The sequence below is a fragment of the Megalopta genalis genome, chromosome 1, assembly GCF_051020955.1.
Source record: "Megalopta genalis isolate 19385.01 chromosome 1, iyMegGena1_principal, whole genome shotgun sequence".
Lineage (NCBI taxonomy): Eukaryota > Metazoa > Arthropoda > Insecta > Hymenoptera > Halictidae > Megalopta > Megalopta genalis.
In genome coordinates, this window is record NC_135013.1 from 35,335,071 (window position 1) to 35,354,292 (window position 19,222).

General features: G+C 46.0%; 1 protein-coding gene across 4 annotated transcripts in view; it reads left to right on the forward strand.

Annotated features, from left to right (window-relative positions):
- The window catches only part of Dh44-R1 (Diuretic hormone 44 receptor 1), a 93,697-nt gene that overhangs the window by 60,303 nt on the left and 14,172 nt on the right, over nt 1-19,222 (forward strand). For all 4 annotated transcript variants that reach the window (XM_033466177.2, XM_033466179.2, XM_033466180.2 and 1 more), the window contains exon 3: nt 13,151-13,340. In XM_033466177.2, the coding sequence (XP_033322068.1) occupies nt 13,151-13,340 (190 nt within the window). The remainder of the gene's footprint in view (nt 1-13,150; nt 13,341-19,222) is intronic.

Here is a 19,222-nt window from a genome sequence, read left to right on the forward strand (position 1 = left end):
GACGGGCCCGAAGGGTTTAGAGCGCGTCACGGTGTATCAAAAACACAGGAATCGGCGATCGTCGCTCGAAATGTCGGGATCGTCGGTAATCTGGAACGATCGACCAGCGATACTAATTGGATCTGTCCGTGAATATAAGCCGACGGATTGAAACGGACCCTTTAATCTTCGAAATATTGCCGAATTGTATAGCGTAACGTCACCGACGGGCTCTCCCGTCGCGCGGTATTAACGGCAGTCAATGATTAAATGGTAATCCGGGACCCTTTGTGGACCGTAAAACCGAATGAACAAACAACGGGTTCCATTGTTATTTGGGAAACATTTTCGCCGGATTTTTTTAAGAAGCTTTCTACGCAAACTTCATTGTCCAGGGACTAATTTTATTAAAAGCTCGCCGAGAGAAAAAATATTCATTTTGTCTGCGGCATTTCAGCGACAGTTCTTACAACAGCCCATAATTACCCAAGATTCCAACGGCCCTTTGAGATCCACGCAACTTGTAATTTAAATAAATGCAGACGAATAGCGCCATTGTGTTCCTTCGAGCAATTTAAAACGACACGGAAAGTTTTAACATTCGCAACTTTTTCTACAGAAATTGAAGCAATCCTTTTTACCAAAGACCAAATAAGGATATCGTAAAAATTACTCGATTCAACCCCGTCGTTCGAACTTGTGTGTATCTTATTATTATGGAAAAAATCGTTGCTCCGTTAGAGCAGTCTCTGGGCGAATTTTTCGGAGCAATCCGTGCGGGAAATTGGCCGGAAACGCTCATTAACCGGGTTCCTCTGGGTGAATGAATGTTACCCGACACTCGGACGAGCTGGGAACTCCATTAGCCATCCACGAAAGCTCGAACTTTTAATCGACCCAATGCGCTTTCGTCACTCGATCGGCCACCGCGCGAACAAATCGGAAAGAAAAGAGATACTAAAAGGATAGCCGGCTAGAATTTTATCATCGGAGACGAACGATAAATCAAATTATCGTTCGCCGTTCTAATTGCTTTGTGTGCCGCGGCCGTTAATCGAGTCGCCCGGTAATTCGATTTCGCCTCGCCGGCGTCGTCGATTCCATCGTTGGAAAACGTTTCTCATTAAGGCCGTGTCGAGCAATTATTTTTATTTCGACGCGCGCGCGCGCGCGCGACCACCGCTTCGTCTGCCACCAATCTGAAAACGCGATCGTCGATCCACGGCCCCGTGATCACGATTTTTTATCGGTCCTCGCGTGACCCGTCCGTAATTTGAATAATTTTCTTCGAATCTATCAGCTGGAAACCCGTGGAAAACCGTCTGAAATATTTGCCGCTCGGAGAAATTGATATTCCGAGCGGATTCTCGCTGAAAACCAACGTCGAATGGCTGGAATTGAATTTTTCTATTCGAGAGCATTGTTTCCGAGATAACCGACTTCGAAAGTTCGACAGCCGCGCGCATTAGTATTCCCGCCAAGCAGAAACGACAGAACACGCGTTATCCGAGCACCAATCGACGGCACGAGCCTGCCATAAATTGTCGAGCTCGATAGCCGAATGAACGAGCTTCGCGCCGCGTCTTCTTCTCGTTTTCACGAAACTTTTAGAACGTCGGATAAGACGTTCTCCGCTGCTTCCCGGCGCAATAAATATTTTCATTTGCAAGGAATATTTTCTATCCGGTTTCCAGTCGGTCGAGCCGGCAGAACGGTATATTGAAATTTTTCTCCGGTTAGCATGATCGATGGAAAATCCACCGTGGCGACGACCTGCACGGTTCGTAGAGCAATAAGTAGCATAAGTCTGCGTGCGGTGGTACACCGACAAGTAGATAAATCGGTGCGCGGTCAGCCGTACGGCCAGCGGTATGCGACTGTCTATAGTCAGACCGGGACAAAGTGACCACAATGCGTTTAACTAAATTTCGTTTCCCTCGATCGCTGTTCCCCTCCGTGGAAATTTCGAGCCTGCTCGCTCCGATTGCGAACTGATTTCTTCCCCGTGCGCCTGTGTAGAGAACACCGCTGAAAATTTACAGGGAAAGCTCTATTGTTATATTCGGTATCCACGAATCGCTGCTCGAAACTCGACTAAAAATGTGTAACGCGCGCAGAGATTCTCGCATATTTAAATTTTCAGAATTCATTTCAATTATTTTAAAATGAAGTTCTACTTCGGCGTGTTCGCTTATTTTAATGTAGCATGAAAGGTGTATCTTTTCAAAGATTCGTTCTAGTTTCATAAATATTACACGTTCCAATCCAAACAATTTTAATTTTTATACACTGTAACTCTGAAATATGAAATTATATACAGATAATCGAACGAACGCAGTTTGCTGAATTAAAATATAAACTGTAAAAGCGTGAAATAAATAGATCACCAATATATTCGTGCGCTCTTGGTATTTCCAAATCGTAACGGAAAATACAAAGTTTATATCGCATAAGTTTCTAACGTCCAACAAGCTGAACACTTCGCAAGAATCTGCATAAGTGACCATAATCCAATTATAAGAGTCACGGTAGAAAGTCATGGGTGAAAACGGCGGCGCGAATTAAGAGGGCTCGGAGAATCATCTGCAAACTCGACGATTGAATTGCTAGACAACTGTAAACCTCTCATCCGGGGATCGATAACGAGACGAATCGAATTCGATGGGGCAGCTCCCGCAGCCATTGTCAAATGCTAATGCTTTTTATTCCGGTACGCTTGGCGAATTTACCAGAGAATCTGTTTAATATATTGATTGACGCGCCATTGTACACGCCGGTGATTAATGCGATTCCCATCGAGAAATTTAATTGATAAGCACCGAATGAAACACGTCCAGGGTCGCCCTGTTGACTGTGTGCGGCCGAAGCTGCGAACGATCGCGTCGGTTGCTGTCCACTTTTGTCGATTTTTAGGTGCCGGCTCTTGCTAATGGATTTCGTTATGGTAAAGTAATGCAAACCGATTCGATGAAAGCTCGATTTTTGAAATTGATGAACGAGTGAGCAGACCTTAGACAGCGACTGTCAAAGTGGATACGCAATCCTCCGATACAGAACCATGGATATCCAGATCTTTTTTAACCCTTTCGCTCTTGCTTCATTCGAATTTGCATACTGGAATTTGTATAGCGTTCTATTGTAGAAACACTGGGTGGAACTATCAAGCGAGTAGATTATTACTTTGTTGCAAAAATTTATTTAAAATCAGGTGAAGAAATAATTTTAACGGTAACTCTTGTAGTTTATTTTTCACGCTTTTTTCTCTGCGATTGGACATCAAATTCCACTCGGGCTCGGCAAATTTAAGCGGCAATTTACAGGAACACGGTCACCCTATTCTAATAGCAGTCCTTTAAATGGGAACGACAAAGGATTAAAATGAACACCCAGCAAATTTAGTCCAGAAAGCAATTGTAAAATAGATTCGATTTGAATCGCAGTGTACCGACAGCCGGGAAAGGCTAATTCTCTGAAACGCAAACACCGCTCTCGATAATGGCATCCAAGTGAACGCGCGCCAAGCCTAACAATCGTTCGGAAATCCGCCGGTGCAATTAAATGCAACCACGCGCCGCCGCGGCACCGAGAACACTCGGCCGGGGGAGCAGCGAACGGCAGGCTAAAGAACTCGCCGGGTCTCGCTTTAATCACGGTTAGATCCGCAGGGCGCGGCCTGATAATTAATGTACGATCATCTTGCAACCGAGTTGACTTAACGCTTCCTGGCGGGCTCAACGCGTTCGCAGCTCGCGAGTCTCTCGGGGCTATTCCCGGAGTCGTTGATTCGACGCGGTGACGTTCACACACGAGACAGGAGGTGACCCACGATCGAACGGAATGTTCTACCAATTTCGAAGCCCGATCGGAGGATGTTTATTAATCAGAACTTAATTGGCGCCGCTTTCCTAACGAACCGCCTTGTCGCTCGCGACCGTGTAATTATTATACGCGGGGCCCCGGAAACTTTCGTCGAATAAAACACGCTCAAAGGAGCTCGGTCGTTACAAAAATTAATTAGAAACGTGCTTGAAATATTTCCACGGGTTTCTACCGGCGAGTAAATTTTAATTCGTTGCGCTGATATCTTTTTATGGAATCGAACGGTTTACGGGGGCGCGGAGACGTCGAAGCGTTCAAGTATGAACTCTGCGGTCTCCAAAGCGCCCCAATCGCAGGTTTGTACAGTAATGTTTCTCTAATTGACGTCCAGATTGCGCACAAAAATGGACAATTTGGGAAGAGGAGATACGATTATTCGAGCCTCGCGGTTTATTTTTATAGTTATAAATTGTTCACAATTATAAAAACGAGCCGCAAGGCTCGAATAATCGTATCTCCTCTTCCCAAATTATCCAATTTAGTGGACCGTCTGAGCGTCAGTAAGGGAGACATTACTATAATAGGTTTTAATGGAATCCGATGGGATCAGAGAAATAGATAGTGCTGTGGAAAAGTGCAACGAGGGTTGCTAAACCGTTCGAAATTCTTCCTGTAACATCTGGAAGCTTGCTGCGATATTTCAGAGCCTTCTTTTTCAGGAATTCTAATGAAAACTGATGGGATTGAGAAAAAGGGATTATTTTAGAAATACAAGTAAATTCTTCGTCGCGTACTATAAATGACGCGATTTAAAGAAAAGTACGAGATACGGTGCACTGGATACTAGAATTCGATTAGAACGTTTTGATTTCGTTCGAACGAATCGAATATTAACGAACATCGACGAACTCTTCGGAGCGAAAGCGGTCTAAAAGTTGTATAAATTACTATGAAATCGCGTCCTGTTAACCTCCAAGAATTTCCTAGTCGGGCAACCGTAAAGATCCACGATCCAAGGATAGCATTCTAGGCGAGTTGAATTGTCTCCGTTAATTTCGCGTTAGCTGCAATCTCGACTGCGGCGCAGGTAACTGCAGCGCCGAGTAAATACAATATGAAGCTAATTAAGGTGAAGGCTGCATTCGCGCCGGCGGCGTACGATATAAAATTTCGAAATTCTTTCCCTCGAACGACGTTAATTGCGACAGAATTATCGCGGAAAGTTGGCCGGCTTTGTAACAAATTGAATCGAGCTCTCTCCTCCGTATCGTGAACCGGACACGCGTGCCACTAATTACCTTGGCATCGCGTTGGCAAACACGTGACAAATACGGAGGTTTTACGTTTTTATCTGACCGCTTTCTGCACCCGTTTAGCGTTGACATATCGGAGCTCGTAGGAACATCCGGTGCAGCCTCTGGTCACGATGCAGTATGCAGTCGTGTTGCACCGTTCTCCGAAGTCGCGGAGCACACAGCCGGCCGGGATTATCGATCGACGCACCGCCGGACCAAGCTTAGATCAGAATTATTCCGCATTACGGAGAATTCGGAATTACGAGCGGTGCGTTGGATCGTAAATAAAGCATGCGTCGGTTATTATCGCGTAAGATTCGACGCGGAATCATTTCTCCGCGAGATATTAATACCGGCTCGTCCGACCCATCGATCTCCTGAATCATTTAACCGGCGGATATAGATCGCACAGGCGACTTCTCTCTTCGAACTTCGTTCGTTCTATCAAAGATGCGAACTCTTGAATTATCGACGACCCTTGACGGCTCTCGAGCGCGTTTTCCGGTTCTTATGAATGGAGTCGAATATTTCTAGATATCGAATTACCAAGTATTGTATCCGCAGGATATTTCTTGCTACCCGTTAATTAGCGTCGGAGCGTGGTCGTGATAATTAACGTTGAATTATCGGCGGATTACCCGATTGTACGCGTGCTTCTCGTAGATTTTCAACTTTTGCGGTCGGGGTTGAACCTTCTCGGAGAGCCAACTATTGGGGATTATTTTTCTATAACATATTTCTCGGTTTCCCTTTAATCGCTGGTCCAGGAAAGATCAAGCGCGATCAATGATTACTGTATATAATATATATTAATATATATTATCAATCCATGATAATCAATGCTATCGATGCTTCCTGCGATGCATCTTGCTCTTTCGGACGGTGAATTATGAAACGCGATATTTCTACCTAATTTTTTGAAGTAGAAGACGACGGCCGCAGCGTTCTGTCATTTTTACAGCTCTATCAACGTCGAACAGAGAATAAGGTGCGATCACGGTGATCGACGTTCAAAGCGAGCCGGTCGGACGATGAAAAATGAAGTTTCTTCCCGATGAAAAACTCATAATCTACTGGATCGTCCACCGTGAGAAACGATATCAATTAAGGACCCTTTGGGAATATTCATCGATCGCGTTTAAAACTTCCACGCGTTAGATAGAACTTTCAAATTTGCAATCTTTAATCACTGTCCGAGAAGTTGTCACGGAAATATTTTATAATTCGCCGTTGAATTGAATTTGTACGCGTCTACGACGATAAAGATCGAACGATTTCCGATACGTTGCTCGTTGAATTTGATCGATGCGATATGCAATTAACTACAATTGAAATTAATTCGAAAACAATATCGTCAACGAATCCTCGGCTATGTACTTCTTACAACGTATCGGAATCGCGAACATCGCGGGCATCTACATGCAGTCGTAACGTTTAATTAAGTGCAGTCAATTATGGCGCACGAAAGAAGTTCGGCAAAGGAAACCGGCACAACATTCCGGTATATTACACAATGCGTTACACCGTTGGATAAAAATTTGCATAAAGTTAATTTCACTTGGCGCACGCAGAACGGCGGTTGTTGCAGTTGCGCAACGGTTGCGATTAATCTCGAAAACAAACTGTATACATATATAACTATGTATATATACGATGTTCCCAGAATCCCTTCCGTCGGGATAATTAAACGTCGCGGCAATAATATCGAAGATTCTCTTCGAACGAACGCGAAACAATACCAAGAGCTAAAAATGTGACGTCTGTAAACGTCATCCGCCATGCGATACCAAAATGTTCTTCCAAACAAAGTTGATAAAAAGTAACGAAACTTTACTGAACTGCTAGAATAATTTATGATCGCAGCCGCGGTGAAAAAAGTTAACGTTGTCGTTTCAACGCTTGGACTGCCAATTTAACAGCCTGAAAAATTCTATACAGGGTGTCCCATAATTATGTTTACACCTGGAAAGGGGTGATCCCTCAGGTCATTCGAAATAACTTTCTCCTCGGGCATCTTTGAACGATTCTAATCGGACCGAATGTAGAATTAAACGGTCAAACGTGGTCGACGGTAGCTTAAAACGAGTGTCCTTTTTAATTAAATAAAGGGGCAAGCGGAAGCAAGTGGAAGCAGTGCGTTAAGGAAAGCAATGAGAGTTAAGCAGAGAGATTTCCATTCCTATGTCGAGCACAGCGACGGTAACGGTGATCGTTTACCGCGAATCGGTCCGGCCAGAGGAAATTAGATCCACTTCGATTCCTTTCCAATCCCGCGTTTCCTTTGTCCGCGTCGAAATAGCGGCGAACGCGGGAAAGAGAACAACGCGGCAAAAGTACCTCTTCCACGTGGAAGCCGATTCGACGTAGTGCCCTCTCGATTATCGTTCGATATTCCCGTGTCGATTCCCGCGTCCTCTTTTTAAGCTGACCCCGCGAGTCGAACCGTCGCAACGCGTCACAAATGGCGCACAATGCAAAATAACGTCCAGTCGATACTTTCGCCCCACGGAAAATACCTGTCGCCGGATTTTGCACGAAAAGTTCGCTTCGCCGACAGATATCGTTGCCGCCGCTGCGGCGATTGTGCGATCGCGCGACGCGATCCTCCGCGTCCCATTTTTCGAAACGATCGAGAGCGAAGTCCGTTCGAGCAAAGCCGACGTTCCGATTTTCATCGGAAAAATGATTCTTGCAATTTTTCCGCGCGGAAGTAAGAAAGCGAGAACGGAACCGTAGAAAGAACCCTCGTAATTGAAATACGCTGTTTCGGTTCGAAAGGTCGCCGGTGCTGAAAAGAAATATCCTCCGCGAACAAGATGGCGGCGACCAGCGAGATCCAGAGTTCTAATGGCGCAGCTCCCTCGCGCCCAGTCCTAAAAATTTATGATAATGTATCCGAACAATATTACGCGCTAATGTACGCGCGTGTACAAGTCCGCAGTTTCCCCCGTAGCTTCGCGTAGTTGAAACCTCGCAAATGGACTGGGTTAATGTATTGTAACAGAACACGGTCGCAGGGCTGAACGAGCCACGAAATTTCCCCGTCCCCCCGGGGATCGAAACTGAAAGCTCGCGTCTTAAACTCGCAGCTTGCGTCTTCGTATTTCGACGAAAGCTGCGAAGTTTACTCGCGCCGCGTCTCTCCGAGAAATGGCGCGGACGGTCTGCAAACAGAGATAGTGATTAAGGAAGAATTGCTCCGACGCGGGCTGGACACACGGAGAAAACTCAATCTTTCTCCCCCGGAGTACAAGGGCCGAAGTAAAGCTGGAAAAGAGGATCGCGGCCATAAGCGAGCAGCTATAGCCGGGATTTCCCCTGAACGGTCATGAACGGCGAAAGCTCGTCAGCCGAAGACCAGCTGGCCGCCATCTTATTTCGAAACTGGGGATTAATTTTCTCGGAACGAGGAATTCCAGTCCCTCTGATATTCCCGGGGAGAAATAAAATTCTACGGGAAAAAACGCGTGCTCGGTTTTGTCTCGTGTAAATAATTAAATATCTTTTCTGGAAGCGATTTTAATTTCCTCCCTGCAACTTCAGTCTCCGGACCACCACCACCACCACGACCTCCCGACGTTCTTTGCTGTCAACCGAGCGATTAGTTTCAGCATTAATCTCCCTGTTTCCGCTTTGAAGCTTTTCAAATTAGCGAGAGTCGAATTTTCAGAGAAAACAATTTTTTGTCATCTTTTCTCTTGGATAAATTTAAATAAAACAATGTTCACTCGTGAAGCAAGATTGTACAATCATTTACATATAATATATAAATAGCAAATCGATTCCATCAATTGATAGCAAATCTATTTATTTGCGATTGTACTTAGGATAATAAGAATATGCGTTTCGATCGAAATTTTTGTCTTCGTTCGTACATTCATCCGTACGTATTCGAACTATAGATTAAACATATGTTGCACAGTGAAGTTTATTCTCGATTACAGCCTCGAAACAGCAAGGACAATTATTCTCAAAGCGAACAATATTTCAAGCCCGATTCCCGTAAAGAATTTTCAATTTCGCGTTCATGCATATTCGAACAAAGCAATGAAATGCCCATTCCACGATGGAGCATTGATCAAACCGATCCTATACGATCGCGAAACAACAATTTCGGTGAAAACGAACAGAAGGAGTCATTTTTAAGATCGCAGCGTCGATCCGGCCGACTTATATCTTCAATTTTCCCTGGAAGAAAATAAATGGCCACCGGCAGCGCACTGCGCGAAGCGTGCAAGCGACACGGTCGGACTTTGATCTCGTCAGTCCTTCTCCTAATTAATTCGCGACGCTGATTTCAAAGAAGGGAATATTCAACGAAGGTGTCCCGTTGGCGGCGTATCGCGCTACTTCATTAATTATCCAGCGACCGCCGCGCAAAGCCGTGACACGACGAAAGCTGGACACCGATGCAAATGAAGAAAGAGCTGCTCGCACGAAGGCCGAGAGAGAGAGAGAGAGAGAGACCGGTCCAGTTTTAGCCGTTTTAGGCCTTTCCGTCTTGTCTTTTATCGATTCGGTTCGTCGCTTTCTTTCGTCGGCGCTGAATAATGCAAAACGCCGCGTCGACCGATATCCGTGACGGTCTGTATAAATGGCGTCCGGTGTCACACGATCCTTTCTCGGGGTGATTTTCGACGGACAGCTCGGTATTGTAGCGTCCACACGGATAAAAAAACCACGACGGAATACGTAATTCACTGTTTATACGGGGAATCGAGCGTTCACCTCTGCGCTCTGAACCTTTAACCGTTGCCGAGGGGCTGCCGCGAAATGTCCCCGGGCCATTTCGATCTATTGTGACCGTTCTGCGACGGATTATGGTTGTACGCGCATTGTACTGTATCCTCGAGCCGTTTACCAACGGGGACAAATTGTGGAAACAGATTTTTACGGGCGCGCCTATTTGGCAGGGAGATTATTGTACAATGGGAAAATTGGGATCATGGATTTTTATCTGGAAATTTATAGTTCGCGATAGCGAAATGGGAGGCAGTTTTGATCCATTGGACAGGGGTCACGTGAGTTACGGTATCTCTTTTACGAGAAATATAGTGAAAACGATTATTTCGGAATTTATTACCTACGAAGAGATTTTCAAAATGATGTTTTTGTGTTATTTTATAAAGAGGACCACGTTTATTGACATTTTATGCCATTTTTATCGCGATATTGATTCCAAAGAAAGAAATTTAGTAATTAATTGTCCACACCAATGGATTTTTCTAACTCTCAGATAATCACGAATTAAGGTAATAAATCAATCATTATTATCCGCCATCTTGTCCGACCCGGTGTGGTATCATCGTTAACCTCGTCAGCATCTACTAGTTTTTAAAGTTTATCTTCAATTATTCCGTTCCATAATAATAAAATAATCATCGTTGCTTCACGTTGCAGCTGAATGCAGAATATAATATGCAAATTGACTTCGCCGGTGAACTTTCAACCCTTTCCGAAGGGGGTTGACGCCGAATACCTCGGGGCCATTTTGTTCCATTGTGCGCTCTCCGCGACTCGAAGCCATTTGCTGGCAAAGACAGATTTCAAAAACACATTTCGAGAGATTTATTGAACGCAAACAAATTTTCCAATGCGAAAATCGTGGAATTTCCTGCTGCACCTTTCGACTCCAACTTCCGAACTGTTCGATCCAGCTGGATTGCCAACGCTGCTTGAATAAACATTCGTAGAGATTCGAAAACTGTCATTTACGTACGAACGTGGACCGTGTTAATTTTAATCGCGGCTCTACCTTGAAAGAGCTCAGCCCTTTATTACGGGTCAATTAAAATGGTCAAAATTGCCCTTAGAGGTTTTTTAACGAGTATAATACCGTTCAGATGGCTGATCGAGAAAAACTCATCCGTGCAAAATTTCAACCCTGTAACTAGTCCCTGAGGGTAGTTAGCTTTCCCACCCATTTCCTCCCTTCGGTGGCTTTTTAAAATTCTGGAAAAATATGGCTTATTTTGGACGTCGAGCCGCACGTTATAGAATTTTTTCAGATTTTCCGGTTGCAAACTGTGGTTATCAAAAATCAAAAACCAAAAAAAAAATCAGAAAATTGAAGATTTCTCGAAGACAAAAGTAGAGTATTGTTTTTTATTAATTCCCTGAGAGATAAGGTACTATCGCGAGCAGTGCGCTCAATTTTTCTTCAATTTATTATACTTTATTATACTCATTAAAAAAACCTTTAAGGACAATCTAATCAGCTGGGTCCTTTCTATTCCGCGCCGACGACACGATCGTCGCATATGTTCGCGCAAGACCCGGGAAATAAGAACGACGGTGGATCTCTGTTCGCGAAACGATATCGAAGCGATGAAAAACTGGAATATCCATTTTGAAAGGAAGCAGCTGGATAAAACGGGCTTCATTGTCCGATGTATCGAGTGTCGAAGTATATTTCGTAAACTCGCGAAGTCACTGTGCTATGCCAACGTCGCCGGTATCTCCCGTAAGGGAGATAAGGAGGCGTTTAGGAGCAATATTCCGGCCGCTACGTGATTCACCGTCGCCATTATTCGAGGGGCGGGAGATTATCTGCGAAAAATCCGCGATTCCGTTCGCTTCCGGCGACGGGGCGCTCCCGACATTTATATTTAAACGCTGCACATGGGAGAATATTGATTGCGAGCCGATGGAAAGTTTCAGACGAGAGGGGAAATTGTGGACGGGCTCTCTCCTCTCTGTACTGTCGAAAAATAGCGGATGAGATATCGGGAGCGACCTCCCTTTTGCCTGCGAAAAATAATTTACGCAAACTGCCCCCGTTGTCCCCACAAACTCAAATTGCAAACGAAACTTTACAGCTGCTAAATCGCAATATCCGGCTGCTCGAAATTTGTTCACCCTCTATTTTATATAGAACTTCGAATTACGGTAAATTTTTCCCGATCGGCGCTCGCGGCTTGGAAACAAAAATGGACAATTAGGGAAGAGGAGGTGCGATTGCTCCGGCTCTTGCGGCTTAACTTTATAGTTATTCGGTAACTATAAAAGCGAGCTCCCAAATCGTCCATTTTTTACCGTAACTCCAACGTAAACGACAACCATAGCCTGCTCGATACTCGGTCCTTCCGCTACGAAAATTTCCGGCCGTTCGACGAAATTCCGATGCTGCAATATTTTTATGCCGGTCGCGACCGTAGTTTATGAAAGTTAAAATGTAGAATTAATGAAGCGCGAATCCAGAAGGAGCACAGTTATCTTGTTCTTTGTTGAAAATAGTCTCGAGGGGGTTCAACTTGCTTGCAACTCTCGAGGATTTAATAGGACTCTCTCCGGCCGTTCCGTAAATTACTACATAAATGCCTCTCTTGGGAGCATCGAGAGTGCGTTACATCTCATTAAAATGTGCAATTGATAGGACATAAGATTAAAAAGTATCACAATTATCGCGCGGTTCGTTAAAAATCCTCCGCGGAGGGTCCAGCTCGCTTCGAACTTCCAAGAACGCGTATCTCAAGCTCTTGCTTACCTCGCGTATCCTGTTCCATAAATTATAACGAACCTTCCCCCAACAATTTATAGTACATTTAATGAAAATGAACCATCGGTGGCGCGTATAATCCGAAAGAGACGCGATCGTCGTTGTATCGTTAGAGAAGTTAAAGTTGAACGAGCTTCGAACTTTCGAGGACCTCTTGCTCAAGGCTCCTGTGCCATTATATTCCGTTTTACAAATCACGACAAACTTTCCGTAACAATCGTGATTACGTCGTACTCGGGCAAAGTATGGAATTGATAGGCGGCGAGTATAAAATCGGCAGAAATTCTCTTGTCGCGTCGTTTAAAAAAAGCTTCACGGTGGACCGAATTGGCTCGAAAGTTTCTAGGACCTCTCTCGGTTAGGCACTCCGGGTCGTCGCGATACGTTGAACGCAGTCGTCCGTGAACAGAAAAATCGTGTTTCGTATTCCGTCTGACACGTTCCCCAGAGCTCGCTTCGCCGGTAATAAAGTCATTATACATCTCGCGAGAGCCCGTTGAAAAATCTAGCATTAAACCGTGAATACTAACACGCGGCCCCGTGACCTTTGTTCTTCCAGAGAACGTGAGCCGTTGGTGCTTGCCCGATGGGACCTGGAGCAACTATTCCAACTACAGCCTCTGCAGAGACGTGCACGAGACCTCGATCGAAGGCGGAACGGAAATCGTCTCGACCACGATCTACTTCATCGGTTACAGTCTCTCCCTGTTCACCCTGATAGTCGCCGTCTCCATTTTCCTCTACTGCAAGTAAGACTCGTGTATTATTCATTCTTTAGTCCTGGAAATTCTTCGCGAAAGCATTCGTCCAAGATTCAGGGTATAAAGAGAAGCTGTTCGAGACACCGAATATTATTTTCGAAGAAGTTGCTTCGACGTTCGGAATAGAAAATCATTCTTGAAACGACAACGCGACAACATGTCCGAGTGTCCAGTTGTGTTTGGAACGGTTTGAAAGTTTCTAAAAATTATTTGTGTTTAGAAGTGTCCGACATTCGCGCGATCAGCGCCGAGCCGAATTTTCGGACGTGTTTGAACGCTGTTCGCAGACGTTCGAAGCTGTCCTAATTTTCGTTCGTCGACGACAAGCGGTATTCGAGTACATCGGATGCGTTCGAAGTTGTTCGAAACTATTCCAAAAATTTTCCTCATGTTTACCGTCCGTGTGCAAGCGTTTGCATCGATTCCGAAATTGCATAATTAGCCAGTTAATCGCACGATAAAGAGCAATCGATCCAAGGAGGCGATAAACTCGCGATACATCGATCGCGGTGGCGACATTCCGTTTAAGAGAGTTTCACAGAGACCACGAAAACTGTCCGGCGCGGCGTAACGAAGGGCATCACGGGTAAGCATAATCGTTTCGTCTTTTTATCATCGGCCGAGAGGGGAACGTCCTCTGGGGCGCCGTTCCGCCGAGGGAGGCGACTATAAATATAAGAATAAAACTCCCGGCGGCTGGCATTGATAAAAACGGGGCCGAGACTTAGCGGAAATTAACTGTATAATATCCGTGACGTCGCGTGAGAAAAAGCCCTCGCCCCGGAAGGGAGGAGAATTCTCGCGAGGCGCGTAACATTGTTGCGAAGCGGCTGAAACAGGCGAGCGTTCCCAACGTCGTGTTTCGTTAACGCCGCGTCGGTATTGTTTTAATTCCGTTCGTCGCGCGCTCGACGGCGAAATGAAAGCGGAAGGAAGGTATACGTGTTCGCGGTAATGTCGGCTCGAAACGCTGGAATTAAAAGTGAATCGGTATTCCGGTTTTTACGCGTCATGGAGATCCGCCGCCGCCGTTGATTGCGAGAAGGCGGAAGATTTACAGACGTTTTCGTCGTTTCGCCTATAGGAGGAAACGATCTATGCGGAAAACTCGTCCGTTCCTCGCTTTAAAACCGGCCCGGATTGCAATTAGTTCACGGTGCTTTCTCCCTTAATTTCGTACCAAAATCTCCGCAAAATTGCCAGATTTCAAGACTTAATAACAGTTAATGCAGTTCCATTACGCCCCCGGCTCGCCGAGAGCGCCGACATTCGGACGAGCCAGTTTCTCCTAATTTGAATTCCTTCAAATTTCACTGTGTCGGTGTGTTTAAATATGCATGAACTTCCAGATGGTCCAGATGTTATTGTATTTCCGAACGATTGAACAAGTTTTCCGCCGATATCGAGGCAACGTCGAACTTCTTAACGCGGAAGACCGCAGAAAAACGTTCGCGGTCGGGCGACGAAAAATTAATTATCGCATTTCGAATTCCGTACGATCGCGACCGAACGTTCCGACGACGTGAAAATCGTGTCTCGCGAGAGATTTTTCGCGCGGCGCGCGATCGACAGCGGTAACGAAACGCGAAAATTCTTTCTCGCGTCGCGTCCGATTCTCGCGTCGCCGGTGAGAATCTGTGCGACGGGTCCGCGCCCGGTTTATTTATTATCCCGAGAAAATTGCGGAACCGACGGAAACCGTGCCCGCGCGGCTCGGAAACAGAGCGGAAACTCGGCGCGACGGCGACCGAAGCGGAGCGGAGAAGGGCAAAGCGCCCGTTGCGCGTATTTATTTCAACCGCGGCGCGGAACTCGCAGCCGCAAACAAAAGAGGTCGGTAACGAGACCTCGAAAACTTGCCTCGAAATGAGGGTAATTCGCCGGGAACAACGCCGAAGACGACAGGATAACGACAATTAAGCCCCTTTGGCCGTGTGGCGCGCACGAACGAGAAGACAGCGGAGACGGGGTGAGACCGGTTCCACCGCGGACTCCCATCGCTGTGTTGCATTTCCTTGAGAATTGCATATTGCGTCAACGAAGAAAATGGTCCGAGCCGAATAGTTTTTTCGAGAAAATTCGCAGCCGCGAGAATACGCGAAATCTGTTCGAGTTTACCAAAGTTTTCGTGGAAAAATGACGAAATGATGTCTGCATTCTGCAGCCATCTCGTTTATGCTACTCCGTGCATCCCTCGGTGACAATGTCCGGGTCAACCAACGGTATTTAGCTCGCACGGACAGCTGGAAAGGCGATGCGCAACTTGTCGAATAAACATTGACCCAGTAATTAACGCAATCCTCTCGAGTTTCACGGATCGTCTCCGCGATCGGCCCGGAATTCGTCGAATTCCCTTGTTTCCGACACATTCTGCTTCCCTTGATCCGCCCTCAGCCGTCCACCGAAGCGCCTATTCACATCCCCTGGCCACGCATAATGTTGCACCGCAGAGAGAGAGACAAAGGTGAATGCTCCGCTATGACTATATACTACTATTCAGCGGAAATTCGGCTATTGTCCTATTGCCTCTGCCCGCGTGTGTGGCCCTCTTCGTTTTTCCATGGTCGCATTACCTACGAACATATTACGTACAGTTGTTCGAGCGTACAAATTGCTGCGAATACATCTACGAATCCCGATGAAAGCAAACTGTCCTGCGAATCGATAGCGTCGCGATTCAAAGGGACCTCTGGCCCTGACATTCGAGATTGGAACGTGCCCGGACTAATTATGTAGAAATTCGGGACGGCTTTAATCCGTAGAAGATTACAATTTGTTTCAAGGATACGGAATCAAACGACGCCCCAATTGGCGAACTGTTTTCACTTGCTGAGAACCGGGTTGGATGATTGTTTCGACGATCGATCGACAATTTCGAGGCTTTACGAATTTTCGCACCGTTTCGTAGAACATTTTATGCGATACAGAAAATTCTACCTAATTGACGACCGGATTATAAATGAAAATGGGCAATTTGGGAAGAGGAGATACGATCATTCGAGTCTTGCGCCGCGTTTTTATAACCATTGACAATCGGAAACTATAAAAATGAGCCGCGAGGCTCGAATAATCGTACCTTCACTCTCCAAATTCTCCATTTCTATTTGCAAGTAAAGGAAAATTGGGGAGAATTTACCATATTTTGTGTCATTTCCCAAACGCCGTTGAAACGAACGAACGGGTCGATGTAAAAGTCGCGACGTTCCTCACGGTTTACGGTCACAGTCGTTTAATTAGCGTGTACGACACTGAAAAGATAACCGTGGCCATTACACGTTTACCGTTTCGTCCGACAAGCCGGAATGTTATATAAAATCATGCGGTGCACTTTGCGCGTGCTAATCGAACGCGTCGACGCGTCCAACGAAACAAATCCTCCTTGAAGCGGAATTCAACGCGACAAACAATTCCACCTCCGGCGTATGGAATAACGAAATGATAAAATAATGGTCTTACGGTTGAAATCGATTTCTGAACGCGACGTGTGCGCGATGCCAGCGATAAATGACCGACGCGGCGTTGCAGCAGATACGTTAACCAGCGTGGCAAACGCGGGTAGCACAGAGGAACGTTATTACGGTGATTCGTAAAATATTCACGGGGGTTAACTTCTTTGTAGAAGCGGCAAAGGAAGCCCTAGGATCGTCGCGATATTTCGTTTCCCAACGCGCTTCATAGTTCATTCAAGGTGCGCTAGGCTGTTCAGAGGTGCATTGTAGCGTCAATAATTCACAGCCTCTGGGAACCGCTGGATTCGCCACGGATGTGTACGTTTCAAATCCCGGCAGTGCTTAATAAAATATCGCGGCGTTCGCTGTATCCGACAGGATCCGCGTTTCCGGAATCGCCGTCTCCGGTGGTTGTTAGTCTTCGAGCCCCTCGGTTTAATTCCGACCCGATAATTAACATACGCCCGTCCCGTTTACCTGTTGCGAATGCTCCGCGCGACGCAGAACGACCGCGAATTAAATCGTTGAAGTTGAAACGGATTGAAACAACGGTGCCGCCATCGCTAACTAACTATTTTATTCGCTTCGCGCGTCTCTCGAATCCGTCGGGAGTTTTGAAGAAATAGCATTTGACACGCGGCGAAAGAAACTCGCAGCCCTGGCTTGATCCATCTTTGCCAACCGAACAAGAAAAATCAACTTCTTACCGAAAACTAAATGTTCTCAAGGTCAAGGGCAGCTCTTCCCCCCCCCCCCCTGCTTTTTCTTTGTTCCGCGAAGTGCCGGCTTTAATTTAACAAAAGTTTCGGTCTCCTTGTCTTGGTCTCCGTCGAAAAAAGTTCTGCAACTTCGTCGGAAAAACGTGCAAACATTGCCACCTGGCCGAGAGCCGATCGATGGCGAAGTTTCCCGACAAAAGAGCCCGAAACTTTCGGTAATTATGGGTAAAACTCGGCGACGATCCGCGCGATATTTCCATTTTGTTAAGCGAGTACAGTAACTATTCCCGGAAATGCTATATTTTGGGTTGCTGTGAATTTCACTACGCGCTAGTCCCTGCGCCTACGTAATTTATTGCTACATTTATCGCTAATTTCCGAAAGACGATACAAAATGGTCTGATTGCCTTCGAATCGTGGCACGTGGCCTCCGAATTGCCTTCGGATCGTGTCATATTGCATTCGAATCGTGGCACGTGGCCTCCGAATTGCCTTCGGATCGTGTCATATTGCATTCGAATTACCTTCGAATCGTATCGTATTACCTTCGAATTGCCTTCGAATCGTGTCATATTGTCTCCGAATTGCCTTAGAATCGTGTCACGTGACCTCCGAATTGCCTTCGAATCGCCTCCGAATCGTGGCAAAGAATTAGGAATAAAAAGATTAAGTCGTCGTTTTTATCCTAGCATTGCTATGTATTCGCATTAATGTACACCGGCATGCTGGCCGCTGCCATTTTTTGCCGACGCCCCGAGTTTCTCTGAAAACAAGCCGCGAGGGTAAAAAGAATCGCGACTTAGTATACTCGGATCTGCCGGTTTCGATTCCGACCTCCGCACATTTCTGGGAGAGAAATTACCGTATACCGTGAAACACCCGGCCGAGAACCGAAGTTTTCCGGGCTGGTTGCGATCGAGGGTTATTGGGCGGAGAGCTCTCGATTTCCCGTGTGTAAACACCGTGTTCGAGGCAACTGCCGGTTTAATAAATGATTAGGGGCTCGGGGGCAAGGCGGAGCGTCGTTTTCTTCTTTCGCTAACGCGTGCTTCTGTGCCGGCTGTTTGCGTTTGTGCTATCGGCGCACGGCTCGGTGGCTGCGCCAGAAATTCGATCCGGAATTTCGCGAATCGATTCGCCCGGTCCATTCGAGTCTCTTCGACAACGTATTGTCCGAACCTTTTGCAACCGGATGCGCGATACTGCGGATCTTTATCCCAAACAAACATTTTACTACTGTACGCGATTGCTCGAAAATAATGGATTTTATTAGGTCGCGTCATAAATAACTTCCGTTTCTTTTTAACAGACGTTTATCTCGTTTTCCTTTTATTTACTTTTTTGTATTTACTATATTTTATTTTATTCATTTTGAATCTTTGTCCATTTAGCGAAAGCAAAAGCTCGTTTCTCCCGGCGACTAATAGCGCATAGATAAGAACAATAGATTCTACCTAGCTGTAGAACGCTTGTTTGTTTTATCGTCTTAGACAATGGCAAAATAAACGACGAACGAACGCGCAAGAGCGAAATGAAGATACAGTGGTTGGAGAACAATAGAAATGGCTGCGGCGCGACGGACGGAGGACCGGCATCTCGAGTGTCCGAACAATACCTCGAACTCGTCGCTCTGTCGTCGATGAAATAATTTGGTCTCGCGCTGCCGAGATTACTTCGGCGAACTGGCAACAGTCTGGCCAGC